Below are 16395 nucleotides of genomic sequence, written 5' to 3' on the forward strand. Positions count from 1 at the left end.
ATGGGGCGCTGGGCAGCCTGATACAGTGCATGGCAGCCCTGTCCATAGCAGGAGAGTTGGAACCAGATGACTGTTAAGGTCCCCTCCAACCTAAGCCATTCTATGATTCTATGCTACAAAAACTTTTGTAAAATAGAAGCTTTGCATTACTTTTTATACAGTATAGCAAGCCATCCTGAAAGGCATTCCTTTTGTCTATCACAAGAATAGAACAGAATTCAGGTTTCCCAAGTGAAATGACAGAAACATTTCTATGGAATCATACCTCTTCATCTATGCATAATACCCACCTACGTTACTATATCAGTTCCCATTAGAAAACTGCAATCCTCTGCTCAAAACAGTTTCTTGTGTAAAATAAGCATTTTAGTGAGTGTAAGACTACTAATGTAATAAGTCTTTGGTATTTTTTGGAAGAAAAAAAAAGAAATGTCTAACTTTATTCTCAGTTTTGTTTCAACATGCTTTTTACATTACAAGAAACAGTCCCTTCTCTTCTGCTGATCATCAATATTAATGACTAGGAGTAAACAATCAGGTTATAAGATGGAAAAACACTGTTTCACAATATGCTTTGTATCTTTTTAATGGGTATTCTCTTACCTCCATCTCCTTCTTCTTCTCCTTCATTCAAAACAATAATGCAGATATGTTTCCTCAGCTGACGCATGTTAGAGAACTTCCGATTACATTTCCTACATTCCAAGCTGCCTGGTGAGACTTCAGCCACTTCTGGTCCTTCTTCTGTCCCAGGTTGAGCTTCTTCGTTCAGAACAGAGTTATTTTCTGCAACATCTTCATCCACACATAACTTCTTAGTAGATCCTTTTGGCCTGCCCCTTTTCTTCTTCACTGCAAGAAGCTCTAAGGAAAAAAAAAAAGAAAGAAAAAAAAAAGAATAAGGAAGATAAGAGCTAAAAACAAGCTATAATGCAGTCTCATAGGGTTACTCCAGTAACTGGCTAATATTCACCAGATCTTTGAAAAAGAGCAATATTAAATGAAGGTTCAGAGTCTCTACCCCTAAAGCTTAAAAAAAAAAAAAAGATTATTTTCACAAAGATTTACTTCTAAGCAATGACATTTGTTGGCATTTCTCCTAGTCACAAAGCAATAATATGTTACTGAGATTGACAGATATCAGAGTACTACAATTTTACAGAAATCACACTGCAAGCATTCTTTTAGATTATTGAATAATTGTATCAGCCAGCATGCATATTCTACGGAATTGCTTTATAGTGCTCTGACACTCCATAAAAAATATCTCATTTTAATTTAAATCACTCTCAAATAAATTGTTTAAGCAGTTGAGATGCATTCAGAGAAAAGCACTTTATCTTTTAAAACCATAACTTCATTTTTCTTTTAATAATATGAGCCAATGGCATTCTCACTCAAGGCCAGGTTGGATGGGGCTTGAGCACCCTGACCTAGTGGAAGATGTCCTGGCCCATGACATAGGAGATGGAACCAAATGGTCTTTGAGATCCTTTGCAACTCCAACCACTCCGTGATTCTATGATTCTGAAATTCCTGTGATTCTTTATTATTAACACTTTCTAGCTTCATGCTCCTATCTCTCGCTTCGGACTGCTCTGATCACTCCTTCATAGTTACTTCAAAAGCAACTCTGCTATCAGACTCTCACAGACATAAAGAGTGACAGAACCAGTTAGACCAGCATAAAACTTCTAATTAATGAAAGCCAATACTAAGAGAAGAGGAATTTTCCAGATAGCGTCCAAATGCTTTTCAGAAATTTCATCCAAGCTATCAGTTACTCTGGTGTAATTGTTTATACAATTAAAAGAGTTGTTCTTTATCTTTCTTGTTAATCTCCAGCACTTTTTGTTCTTTATGCTGTACGATTTGAGGAATTACCTGATTATTACTGTATGTATTTTAATTACTTTGTATCTGCTCTTCTGCAAGAAGCTCAGTTCATCAAGAGCAAAGCATGCTAGCTTCTCAAGCATGTATTTGCTTCTGAGCATGCATCTGGTAAAATATCAGATCTATTTCTGCATAGTTCTGAGAAAGAAAAACTACTGTGCATGTAGAAGAGTTTCTCTGATGGTATATGGAGGAACAGGAGGGAGTCAAGCTTCTTCCAGCCTTTTAGCATTCGTTTTATCAAATATTAGACACCTATGGTCTTTTATATTGAACGAACATAGAAAGCACTCTCCAGAATGCACTTCAGATCATATCAGGCCTGAATACTCTCTGGATCCCAGGGTGACTGGGGCTGCCATTTAAGAGCCTTCAGTAATATGCACTGACGTTCAGCTTTGAAAATTGAAAAGCAAAGACTTTGATATAGCCACTGTAATTGCAAAAACAAAACACAACGACCAACAAGCAAAGAACAAAAAAACTACAGTATAATGTGCACAAAAAATAGCTAAGTGTGCTAAAGTGCTAAGTGAAATAGAACATGTATGAAGTCCCGGTCAGCCATCATCTTTGTAATATCATAGAGAAAAACAAAGGACTAGCAAGTTTTGCCAGTAACCCTGTATTCAGTGCTTTAGAAAGAAAAGGGAAAAAAAGGAAATCTCTTGTACATGTCAGCTTATGATGACAACAGCAAAGAGGTCCCTGAAAGCATTCTTACCATTCATTCCCAAAATATGAGACTCGTGCAAAAAATAAAAATCAAAAAGGTATGGCTGTTCTCTCTCTCTGCTTGGCACAGATGGGAAAAGTATGAATTACGTCTTCTGGCTTCACAGAGAGAGAAATGCCCAGTAATTAAGTAGTCGTTGCAATTCCAAACGTGTGAAAAGGTCTTGAGATTATTCAAGCTAAAGCAGACTGGCAGTGTAACTCATAAATTTTCCTCCACGTGAAAAGCTTACAGTGTTTTTATTCCAGGAATTTTCACCAAAACCAAAGATTAAGAATCATTTAAAGCTTTTTATCAAATATTTATAAGCCAGGAGCCTATTTTCTATCTCGTAAACTGAGACTGACAATATAAAAGTCCCCAAAATCATAAAAGAATAAATAATTTAAATACATATGATTTTCAAGCAGATATGCCAAAAGCCCCTGCTAAATTGCTTGACTCAAAACATATGGAAAAATAAATGACCTCAAGGAATCTAAAGGAAAGATGATGCAAGAGAACAGGAGGTGGTAGGAGCATCATTTCTAAATCTGTTCAACACTTCCCTTAAGTATTTCAGACGAACAAAAACCCACACAGAGAGACCAGTTTTGAGATAATCATGTAACTGATATCACGTGAACAAGAAAGCATTCTGTCTTATTACATTGGTGTTTGAGTACCCATCTACTTAAATATGTCATAAGAAAACTAAAAGCTCCATTACAAATGAAAAAAAAAAAACATCACTTTTCACACATCACCTTTTGCAACTATTCACGAGCAGCACTCTGAATTTCTGTGCTACTGCACTCCAGAAGGTGTCAATTACCACCAAAAAGAGAAAGGTGATTTCAATACCCTCAAAACTTGTTACCACTGTAAAAAAAAAACAGTATTTGATGCCTTGAGCTAAAGAAATTAACTTGCAATTAAAAAAAACAACAACATTTCAACGTCAACCTGCAAAAAGGTCAAATTGCCCATGTGTGAGGCACAGTATGAGAAATGCAGATATCGCTTAAGTTACTATAAGTAATTAAATCCCAGGGCTTGAGGAGTGAATATAGCCTCTGGGTATAATGTTCTTTTCTTTCTTTTTTTTTTTTCACATTACTCAAATAAAAATGAAAATTGCTAAAAGAGATTCAGCCCTTGCTGACTGATCTAAAGTAAATGAAAAAGAGAACAGTGTTTTCATGTTACAACAGAAATGGAAACAAAATCCTGTTTACAAACAGAACTTTGAGAAGTGCTCCTTTAGAAGGTCGGTGGTGGATCCCTTTCTGTAGACTATGAAATTGTAGTTTCTAATGGTGCGGCAACCAACGTAAAGAATATGTAAATTTACACCTGTTTGTAAATGATAAATGAGCTTACCAATTACCAGTAGAAGAATAGTCAACAGTTATCAGACATTTTAAAAGGCCTGCTGTATAGGTAGCAGCATACACTGGAACAGGATGACTCGTGGACAACTGATAGAATCACCAAAACTTGCTCCTGTTCTTTCCTCCTTCCTGATCAATCCTCAAGCCACTTTAAATTAACAATGCCTGAATTCAATTTTTAATGATGCACATGACCATAAATTCCAGCTGTTCCCCCATCCAGCTTGCCACCAGCTATCCATTCACACTGCATTGTACTAACCACAGTTCAAAGCACCACCTAAGATGACCTAGGCATAACAGTTGAGCACTACATTGTCATTGACCTGTTAGCAAATAAGCAAGCCAATGAGAATGGTCACACCTTGCTAAAAGGATGTATTAAAGCACTTACTTCAAGAATGCTTGGTGGGAAGCTCAAGTTTTAAATCGATCATCAGAAAGATTTTTATAAGTGGGATCTTATTCCACAACTGCCTTTGCTGTTTCTAGGTATTTTTACACCCACCACAGATTCTCTGAAATCAATCTTTATGTTAACTAGTATTGGATGTGCAATGGCAATATTCTGAGAAAACATTCTGTGCTATGCTATATAATTATGTACTCAATGGCTCTAAAAAAGGCATTTCAGAAACAGGACATGGAAATAAACTATACAACTCTACTTCTATACTGTTCTTTCACAGTAATTATTCACATAAGCTTCTCAAAATCAGTCTGTTTAATAATCAGCTATCTCAGAAATATTCAGAATATTTCCATTTATGAGGCCTTCTGTTTTGATACAGCAGAATTCTGTTTAATCATTTCCTTGAAGTTAAAGTAAGCAACAACAAATACATACACACTATTCTTAACTCTTCATACACTGAAGTAGATCATAGCACTCCAGCAGTGTGGATTTTGTTGGGCTTAATGATGTGGTTGTACAGTGGTTGCACTGATTGCCTCAAAATCAAACTCAACCAAAACTGGTTCACTAAGGGACAACAACCTTAGAGACCAGAATTTTCCAAAGTCACTTTATTACACACAGGGAAATGCATCAAATGGATGAAACTATACACTGTAATCATATTTTTTCATTGGTTTTCTACTCCCTCAGTCTGAAGTGCATGAGTAATTAGAGTCACAGATGTACGAAACAACATTAAGAAAACCAGCTTAATGCCATAATAGGGCAAATATCCCTGACTCTGGAAAAGTGGAAGATACAATAAATCCCTATCAAACAGTCCTTTTCCTCCAAACCCATATGTGTAGCTTAGCACAGTCACTGAGCTGATAGCTACAGCATGACTCAAGCCAAAATTTGTCAGAAGTTGCAAAATGATTGTAGAAGTGTTTGCATGAACAACCTGGCCAAATGGCAATGGCTGGGTGCATTATGTAACAGTAAACCATTTTCATCTGTCAGCTACATAAAAAACAAGCTCATCTTCTTTTACATAAATGATTACAACAGTACATGCTGTATTCACAATCTGCTGCACGAGGGGTCACACAAAAACAAGCAAATATGGATGAAAATCCACAACTCCTTGCAAACGTAACAGTGACCACACATCCTGGTACCCAGGAACAGCTCTCTGCCCTGCAGCCTCAACAGATGCTCCAGCTGTAGCTGGTCCTCTAGTCAGGATAAGGCTGCTCTTTTTTATGTGACCTTAAGGAGTTATACCTCTTGTGGAAAATTTTTGTATTTATATAATAACTTCTTCCAGTTCTCATAATCAATAGATAAGGCCTGAAAACAGTGCTGCAGAAAACACGTATCCCATAATGCAGATACAGCCTATAACAACAATCTATCAGGGAATAATATTACAAATAGATGAACTTAGGATCATCCATGCTGCTCCTCAAACACTACCAACCTAATTAAGTAAAAAAGTAAAAAGGCAAATAGCTTTGACAGGCACTTTGAAAGAAAACTGAGATCATTACAGAAAGTTATGAATAGAAATCCTACAGAAAAGTAGAGTACGAGTGATAACTGTGAAGCAGTAAATATCTGTCATTTCCCAAACAAAGTTGCTATACTCCAGAGCAGAACAAATTGTGATCTATCCATAATCTTCACCGCAGCAACATTTGCCTGGTCCCCTGATTCCACAGCACTAGCATCACCTGATCAAAGCAGTTAGGACAAATCAAGTGTAAATATATCATGATCTAATTATGGGAAAGTGGTGTGACTAACTAAAATTCAGCAGAGTGTATTACCAATAAAATAACTTCAGAGTAATAAACATGTAATACCAGCATTTTACTTTTTCACAGTACTTAGAAAATCATTGATTTAGTATTCAGGCAGAACACAGCTCCATTAACAACTCAACATTCACTCATCTATACCGATTCCAAAGTAAACACGTTTTTTACCTATACTTGGAAGAAAAACTGTTTTCAAAGGACAAAAATATGTTCATCTATCAGGCAACTGAAAGGAAACTGTTCCATACTGTCATTCGTAAGTCACTTCTCCCTTCAGTGAGAATACTGAATCACTAAAAATTAAAGAAGGGTCCACAGAGAAAAAAAAAGGTATACTAAAACCTTATATGCTACAGATTTCATAACAGAAGGGGAAATTTCCAAACTCCTACATTCTGCTATGAAGTTCCCTAATTATTTAAACAGAACGCTGAAGAACAGAACTTCAGAATACACTACTCTCATCTCCAATTAATTTGTGTAATGAGAAAGATTTATTATTTGTTTATATTATAGTAATATCTTAGTATCTTTTTGATGTGAGTAATTCACTGTGACATTCTTACTAAAAGCAGAATGCCAAAGAATTAGACCAAATAATCCAAATAAGGCAGAACCGCACAATCACATCAGATGATGCAAAGTATTGACCAAGAACAATGAAAATGGTAACTTTAAACACAAATGTTTTATTTTACATAAGTAGATTTACAAAGCTATGCTCTCAAAAGCTGCTTAGGTCTGATTTCTGCTCATTCAGATCTTTATGGTAATTACATACTATTTCAATGAATGTGTGATGCTCATCTTACAACATACAACAAAAAAAGTGCTGACAGTTCCTGCCACAAATACAACAAGTTGTTTACAGAAGAGCCTTTTTACTCACAGGAATAAGAATGTATTGCAAGGTACCATTATCACCATGCTCAGAGATACAGCTTAGTGAAGGGGTAACGGGACACTAAAAAATCCAAAAAGGAAGATGGATTCTGCATAGCTGAGATACTCATTCTGTATAATTAAAATAAAATTAGAAGAGATTTTGAAATTTGACGCAGATCTGATATTTATTCACCTTCCTATGAAGCAGTGTTTATTTTAGGCATAGTGTGATATGATAATCTGATGCAAACTTTCCCTCACCAGCCATCTGAGGAGGTAACAGCTGAACACTATGTGACCAGTTATTAGAAATAACTTCTTACATTCATGAAGTCAAAGTACCTACTGAATTACTGCTGGTAAGCAAAGGAAGAAATGCCACACTCAAATGTTAATGATAAAAATATTCGTTCAAGTGTGATAATTAGAGTGGGTTATTTTTTTTCCTTGTAATCAGCAATCGTAATTATTAAAGACTTTAGAAATCTTGGTAGTTGTATTAAAACAAGAGCTTTGCCAACAACATGAATCCATTATTCAAATCAGGGTGTAAAACAAAGTCTGAATCATTTTGTACCCATTGCTAATACTACAAGGGATTGAAATTATAATCGCTTAAAAATAGTCATGAATGTTATTTCTTTAATTGTAGAGCAACATCAAACTTTGCCTACAAGAATTTTTTTTTTAGTTTACTAGAACTAATATCAAAGCACAGTAACAAATTATGAATCATGCCGCTGCCTCCTCAGAACAAACTATTAATATTATCTGAAATTCCAAAAGCAGTAAGTTTTGTAACTCAAAGCATTTCACCCCCTTCCCTTTCCCAGCCCACGGTGCTCTGGCTGCTTGCCTAAGAAAACTGAACTGTCTGGCACTTACACTCCTTCCGCTGCTTTTAGAGCCTCAAATCAAAGCTCTAGGAAGCAGACTTTGCTGTACTTGACATTTAAAATTAATGGAGCACTGTAATCATCCCCTGTCACATGCTGCGTTTATCCATGTCCATCCTCTGATCTAATCTGCACTAAATGAAATTCATGTTGGCAGCATGTGGTGAAAACTGTATAAACAAGCTATGTAAATTGTACACAGAATGAAGCACCACGAGACCACAGGTTTCATTAAAAAAGCCTAAATGACTGTTCGAAAATTACATTTTACTCAATTTATCAAAGTACCTTCTCCATTTCTGTTTATGTCCGTTGGTGCTGTTAGAGGCTGGAGTGGAATAATGATGTCGTCCACATTAGTCCCTTCTTCTGAGTGCTTTGCAGAGACGTGAGACAATAGTTCTGACTGATTTGGTGAAAATAAGTTACAAAGCTTACACATGAAGATGGAATTGATCCCTGAAAAATAAATTCAAAAAAAATAAGTTAATATTTCCAAATTTGGTCATTTATTCTTATTACCAGTAGTTACGGAGGTTTTGATTCTTTTAATACAGCTAATAAATTTGTTACACCATCAAACGTTACAGCATCAAATGAAGGCATTCGTAATGAATCACAAAATAAATTTAAGAAATGGTACGACTTCTACCCAGACTCTCACAAGCCAGAAAACTTCTCCTGACTAAGATCTAAGAAGTGCTTCATCCCTCAAGGTGTTCAAGGCCAGGATGGATGGGCCCCCAAGCAACCTCATCTGACAGATGGCAACCCTGCCTGCAGCAAGGTGGATGGTGCTAAGTGATCTCTGAGGTCCCTTCCAACCCAAGCCATTCTGCTACTCTGAATGGAAACAGGATAGATGAAGTCATTTTTTTCCCCACTTCCAGCCTTACACAATGCCACAATTTCAGTTTTTCAAACATTTGATAAACAGAAAATTGTTTTAGACATGAAGTCATTGCCCAGATTTGGTGTATATTGCATTGGTACAAACCTAAAACATTCTATCTTTCACAAAGTAGCTCTGCAATACAGAGAAGCTCAGCTCCATGTCTAATCAAAGGTCATGGACCTCACTACTCTTTCCTTTACTTTTCAAGTGTATTCAACCTTAGAACTTACCTCACATAGGCACAAATCTAATTCTCTAATCACCTATTTAAGTACCGGAAACACAAATAGATAGAAATGTTTGTTAGAAAATAAAGGCATTTGATATCAAATGTATGTTTTGTTACACCACTTTTTCCTTTACTCACTGAGCTAATTACCAATTATCCTCAGTTGTGGCTCTGCCACTAACAAAAGAGTGGGGAGGAAGGTGAGAACATCTGCAATGCTCTACACCACAAAGTCTTGCATCCTATCACAGCTATGCAAGCGTAGTGTCTTCCTTTCTCCTTCTTCCCATTCACTTTAAAGCTACACAAACATGTTTTCTTTCAAATTTGGAAAAATATCAGACCTCATCTTGAGTCATCAACCTACATGGAGAAAAACAGGGAGGAAAAGGTGGAAAATTTAAGGAAGGAAAAGGGAAAAAGAAGTTTTACACTCAAAGCAAAATATCACATTGCAACCTGGGTCAGCATTAATTACATGTGACACCAAGAGAAATATCAAGATTCCATATACTTTGACATACAAGTTCGATGAAAAATTCCTTTTAGTTCTCCAAAATAATACCAGACAAAACAGTGAAAACTTATGAAATAGCAGTAAATGAAGAATGTCATTGAAATGTATATTGGTCAATGCTTTAAAATGAAATTCGCTGTGATGCCTTGACTTTTGAAGTCACTGCTTCCTTCTGTTTCTAAAGAAACCCCCAACAACCAGGAGCCAACTCAGGCATGCTGGTTCCTCAGCTATGTACAGTAAGCCCCAATCCATCCATCACTTTCAGTTTCTCCTCTCCCTCTGTCCCCCTAAGGAAAACAAGGACACGCCTTCACTGAAAGCAAGCTGGAACAGCAAATGCTATCTGAGATACAAACTAAAACTCACATTAGCCAATCAATACAAAAATACAGTGATTTTCTGTGAACTTTGGGATGAATCGGGGAGGGAAGAGAACAGGAAAGCTGTATTTTAGAACTAATAACAATCCCAAACAAAGATCATCAGCCCTATTCAACCTTATTATCCTCCCTTTATGACATAACATGCGGTTCACAACACTCAAGAAAAAGCTTTTGAGTGTCAAGAATACCAAAGGTGGCACTCATTTACACTGCTGTAACAAAAACAACATAATCCTTAGAGACAGTACAAATACCTCAAAGCTAAAAGGCGTAATACACCTCCATTTCTTAACATAGCTCTGAAAAACAGCCCACAAACTATTCCTGTTGTACAAATATGCTGTATCCTACACACATGAGCAGCAATGTAAAATGTATATTATACTCACTATGGTCTTATGAGCAAGGCTCCTTCTCAGCCATTCTGCTGTCTTGAGCACACACGCTTTCTTATTTTGATTGTGCTAAGGTTATAATGGAAACGTTCCTTTGAATCAGTTCTGCTCTGTTCTTTAGCATTATTCTTCTATTAAAAACCCTGTTATTAACCCAGTGATCCACGACTTTCCTAAATGCATGTTTAATATTCCCAGTACAAAACCTCTGATTATCTAACAAACAGCTTAATCACACCTGAACTCTGAAACTCCACAATGCAGTGGACACTTCTGTTTTGAGGCTTTATTTGCCACTGTTCCTGCTTCCTGACTGCCAGCTGTGTTCTCTGGAAGTCCAGGCTCACTGTTCTTTGTCTCTCCCCTCAACAGCTGTTATCAGTGCTCTGCTTAGAAGTGAGATTGAAACAAAATAGAGGAAGAAAAGGAGGTCAGAAAGCAGAGGATAAGCTGTACTGATCACAGGCCTAAACAATTAGATTAAAATAAGTAAATGATAACCAATTAACCGTTTGCTAATTAGGTGGTATAGCAATAGAGTAATGAATTACAGTCAATTAAGTGTAAAAATCAAATAAGCAAAAAGTCAATTAACTATGCAGGGAATCAACGATTAAGTAGTGGATAATTAATTATGTGGGAAATCAACAGAGCAATTAATTAGGCATCAATTAAATATGCAGATAATGAAAGAAATATTAATCAAGTATGCAGGTAAACAAACAAGAGTAGTTTCAGCCAAAACCAATCTGAAACATTCCACCTAATAAGCTTGCTTTGTGTTAATTCATTACCTTCAGTTTGCCCATATAAACTCTGTGTATATTGAAATAAATGTTACCAGTTACATTTTTCTTAAATTGAGAAGTAGCAAATTAAGCTATAATGTAACTGAAAGCATTTCAATATTTTTTTCCATTATTCCAAAGATCTCAGGGTACTTCTTAATTAGACAAAAATAGTTCTTTACACTGAGCATGTGCACAGCAAAGGGAGATTAACCAATGGATCGCTGGAGACAAAAGCAGGCTGGGAAACAAGCTTCCTCATTCCCAACTCCCTTCTCAAAGTTTAAAAGCATCTGTTCTGCTTCTCTTTAAACCTGCAGGAGGAACCATTTATATTAGAAACATTACTGAAAGTAGAATTATTTATGGAATATATATACTTTTGATCACCATGAGTCAAAAACTAAGGAAGAGTTCATTGTAAGAAGTCACAAAATTCCCTATAGCACTAAGGACAGGCTGGGGGCTGGGTTATGTTTTGCTTTTAAATAATTGTTTTCATGAGAAACACAAAAAAAGTAAACAGAAGAGAGATTATCCATCTGTGTTTATATGTCATAAATCATTCTAATGTATCCAAAACTTTTCAGCAGCTATTTAATACTGACAGCACTTAAAAACTTCTGTAATCCCCTTTAAAGCTCTCCAGCAGTTAAAAGGAACTAGGACAAGAGGGAATGCCCTCAAGCTGAGCCAGAGGAGGTTAAGGTTGGATATCAGACACTGGAATGGCCTGCACAGGGAGATGGTTGAGCCACTGTCCCTGGAGATGTTCAAGAAACATGCAGATGTTGTACTGAGTGACATGGTTTAATGAGCAATATTGGTGGTAAGCGGATGGTTGGACTGGATGACCTCAGAGTTCTTTTCCAACCTTAATGATTCTATCAACTCCATAGTTAAATACAAAAATAAAAGTTCACCTGTTCAACCTTCCTAAAATATACAGTAGTTTAGAATTTACATAACCACTTGTTTCAATCTGAACTTAAAGATAAAACAAACTCTGCTTCAAATCCCTGACAATGTTCTGCAAGTAAACTTGTATTACATCCTGAGACTAGGAAGTTTTTTGGCCTTGGGCTTTTTGCTGGTTTCTTTTGTGGCAATTAGGTATTTATTGTATTATAGACTATTAGTAATCCAAATAAATAGGTGGAGTATAATGTATATAACAGATTTCTTTCCACCTTCAGTATATGTAATACAAACTTTACTCTCAGTTTAGTAACTCTCTGGTCTCTCAAGTTGTAGTAATAATACCTACTTCCTTTTCTTTTTTTTTTTTTTTTACCCTCACCTCCTGCTAGTATGAAATGAGAAGGCTGGCAGCTCTGTCTGCAGCAGGGGGGTTGGAGCTTGATGATACCTGAGGTCTCTTCCAAGCCATTCTATGACTCTTTGATTTTGATTTTAATAAATCCCTTCCTCTCTCCAGCATCTTCCAGCCTATCAGACTCTCCTCTCTCCCTGTTCCTCACAAGGCATTTCCAAGCTTCAGCTATTCACTTTAAATTACACTTTAATACCCAGACTTTTTTCTGTGCTTTTCCCCTGATTTGAATACATCATCGCTCATTCTCAGCTAACAATCATAAAGGCAAACTGAGCACCCAGTTTTCATGACATTTGTACAGGTCAGAACTAAAGCTATCAAGCACAGGCTTCACTGGGATATTACACTGTACAGCTACCAAACACTGTCATGCAATCCTGGCAGGAGACTCAAGCACTCTTTACTTCATGTTAAGTACAAAAGCACACCTTTATTTCATAGAATCAAAGAATCATAGAATTGTTTGATTTAGGATGGACCTTTAAAGGTTATCTAGCCCGACTCCACATTATTTCCAGCATTAAAACCCAGCGACATCACAAGACACCTTTTGTTTTCTCAAGAAATGCTTCTTAAACTGAATATAAGGAAAAAGTTTTTTACAATAAGGGTAGTGAGGCAAAGGAATAGGTTGCCCAGAGATGTGGTGGATGCCCCATTCCTAGAGACACTCAAGGTCAGGCTGGATGGGGCTCTGAGCAACTCAATCTGGCTGTAGGTGTCCCTGTTCACTGCAGGGGAGTTGGATCAGATGACGTTTAAAGTCCATTCCAACACAAAAGGTTCTATGATTCTATGCACAGCACAGATGATGACAAGTTACTGATGGGCTACCAAGAAACAGCAGGCACAGCTTTGGAGTAAGCTACCTGGACTTCGTAAGAAAGGAAAAGTAGAAACAAGATTTGAGAGGGGCTGTGGGACAATGTAAAACAGATGAAGGAATCTGTAGAGGAAGGAGGAATGGAAAATGATATATAAGGGACTGATCACACCCAGTGCCTTACCACTGCAGTCTGTCCTATTTCTCATTAAATCCTTTCACAATAATCTTTCTGTGTAATCCCACTGTCTGCTCCTCATATTCAAGTGCCAGCTTCTGGAGGGACCAGCAAAAATGGATCTGGTGCAGTGTCTGCAATCAGACTGGGGCTTTATCTACCAGGCCATGGTGCTTGCCAATATAGAGTGGTGAGGCTTGTCGGTTCCGGACACTCGGATGGGACTGGCATGTGTTCCAGGAGCAGCATAGAGAGAACAGAACGTGTGTGCTTTCACTACTTAAACCTCTATCAGCTGAACAAGAGAAAGACTCAGCTCTTTACTTACATTACATGTGAATCCTCTATGCAAGCACTGTCGAAAGCAGTGCCTTGTCTGTGGAGCCTACCAGGTTGGTGCGAGTGATACATTCTCAGCTTTGTTCCTGGCTGAACTTACAAATGGGAAAGCATTAGCTGTGTGCACCATCCTGGGACCATCAGGTAGGGCTCCAGCAGACAGGTAAGAGGAAGACTCCAGTCTGCAGAGTTAGTTAGAATATCCCCTATCAACAACATTATTTCTAATCCTTCTCCAGCAAGTTTTATTTCCTTAAGGTGCGCTACTCTCCAATCTCCAAGCCCCTATCAATAAAAGCAGCCACACTTGTGAATCAAGGAAAATCAAATCCCATGGTCCCACACACAAATATACCTCAGTAGAATCACAGAATCACAGACTCATAGAATGGCCTGGGTTGAAAAGAACCACAATGATCATCGAGTTTCAACCCCCTGCTATGTGCAGGGTCGCCAACCCCCAGACCAGGCTGCCCAGAGCCACATCCAGCCTGGCCTTGAATGCCTCCAGGGATGGAACATCCACAACCTCCTTGGGCAACCTGTTCCAGTGTGTCACCACCCTCTGTAGGAAAAACTTCCTCACAGTATCTAACCTAAACCTCCTCTCTCTCAGTTTAAGACCTTTCCCCCTTGTCCTATCACCATCCACCCTCATAACCAGCTGTTCCCCCTCCTGTTTATATGCTCCCTTCAAGTACTGGAAGACAAGATTATATCCAGGGATAACAGCCTGCTTAAAACTCAGCAATAATTTCCAAATGTTCCTAAAACAATTTCTTACTACTGTAAAAACAAAAAATATACCTAATAGCATAGAAATGCCTGCAATTAGCTAATGCAAATGGTACAATAAAAGCAGAAGCCAACTGTAGCTTCATCTACCGGCAAAGCACTGCACTAATGACAGCCCAACAAGCTTATCAAAAACAGATGGTTGAGCTACTTCAATACCTGACCTGCTCACTACCTTGTCCTTCTTGCAGTACTGTACTGCATTCTGTCTTCAAACCAGCAAGCACTCAATCACAGCACTACTAGACACAAGCTGTCTTTATTCAACTGAGTTAAATATTCATTATAACATGAAACAATATAATTATACACTAACATGGAAATTACTGAGGAAATACAAGGGTTTTTGTTCAAGTTTCAAATGCAATAAAAATAATAGTACCTATCATATCAGAAGGTGGGCACGGTTCTGCCAATAAATGTACTGTGTTCATTAAAGAACTCTTCCTACACAAAAGCTGAGCACGTGGGATATTATAGTGTTCAAGAAAAAATAAACAAGACTTTTTCTTTAGGTAGAAGCATTCAAATCTTGTAAACTGAGACAGGGAAGATTTAGGTTAGATATTAGGAGGAAGTTTTTCACTCAGAGGGTGGTGATGCACTGGAACAGGTTGCCCAAGGAGGTTGTGGATGCCCCATCCCTGGAGCCATTCAAGGCCAGGCTGGATGTGGCTCTGGGCAGCCTGGTCTGGGGGTTGGTGACCCTGCACATAGCAGGGGGTTGAAACTCGATGATCATTGTGGTCCTTTTCAACCCAGGCCACTCTATGAGTCTATGATTCTATAAAATAATAGTTCACAGAAGAGCAACATACAAAAAGGCAATAATTTGTGTTTAACAGGCAGAATTATTTTTCAGTAAGAAAATCAGTTTGAACGACACACAGAGCAATCGACATCTATGTCACAAGGAGTTATGATATTCCACCCTAAAGTCAAATACATTAACAGTATTTCTCCCAGCCATCAGATCTGATTTGTCTGTTCATGTTAGGGATTTTTTTTCCCCATTTTTCAGAACTATTTCAGAAATGTAAAATTTTTCAAAACACATTGGGATGTATCTCTGATTATTATTGCTTCACTGAAATGACACTTCTTAAAACCAAGATCTATTTTATTCTTTTTGAAAAAGAAAAGAAACAAACAGTCTGAAACGCATGAGTGCACGCCCTAAATATCTGCAAGTAATCAGTACTACTTCATCATTTCAGTAAAATGTAAATAACTGTCAGCTGCATTTTTCTATCCTAAAAAAGAATCTCTAAATGAACCTAAGTTTTGATTACATACATTTTAGCCTCAAAAAAAGCTGTATTTTGCCACAGATTTATTCGCTAGACCTCTTCCTTCACCTTACAGCGTTTTAGTTATCATTTTAATAAAGGCATTGGTATATAATAATTTTATTTATCTTCATTTGATAGAGTTGAAAAAAAATCAATCAATGAATCAGTTTCCTGCTGTTTTCTGCGTTTTGATTCATCAAACATCAGGGGTGAAATACAGCATATCTAAAGCCAAAAAGCATTATACTCATTAGAAACACATAAATAAATCTCCCACTACTTGCTAACACCAGAGCAGCAGCATCTCAATAACTCCCCCTGCAAATGGCTCACAGCAGCTCAGCCTAACAGCACCTATGTTCAAAACTAACAACTGCAGCAGAAGCAGCAGGCCAAGAGAACAGAATGTTATTGCA

At 37.4% G+C, this 16395-nt stretch overlaps 1 protein-coding gene across 8 annotated transcripts in view; it reads right to left on the reverse strand.

Moving 5' to 3' along the window:
• The window catches only part of ZFAT (zinc finger and AT-hook domain containing), a 116204-nt gene that overhangs the window by 94457 nt on the left and 5352 nt on the right, over positions 1 to 16395 (reverse strand). For 7 of the 8 annotated variants that reach the window (XR_016465354.1, XR_016465353.1, XR_016465355.1 and 4 more), the window contains exons 2-3: positions 8295 to 8465; positions 604 to 864 (exon numbers count right to left, since the gene is read on the reverse strand). Coding sequence is in view for 4 of the 8 variants with exons in the window: in XM_031591251.2 (XP_031447111.2) it covers positions 604 to 864; positions 8295 to 8465 (432 nt within the window). In the remaining 4 variants the exon portion in view is untranslated. Of the gene's footprint in view, positions 1 to 603; positions 865 to 8294; positions 8466 to 10666; positions 10815 to 11398; positions 12448 to 16395 lie in introns of those variants that run through there. The other variant, XM_090138027.1, reaches the window with a different exon arrangement.

This window comes from Phasianus colchicus, chromosome 3 (genome assembly GCF_987193195.1).
Source record: "Phasianus colchicus chromosome 3, bPhaCol1.hap1.1, whole genome shotgun sequence".
NCBI classification, from domain to species: Eukaryota; Metazoa; Chordata; class Aves; order Galliformes; family Phasianidae; genus Phasianus; species Phasianus colchicus.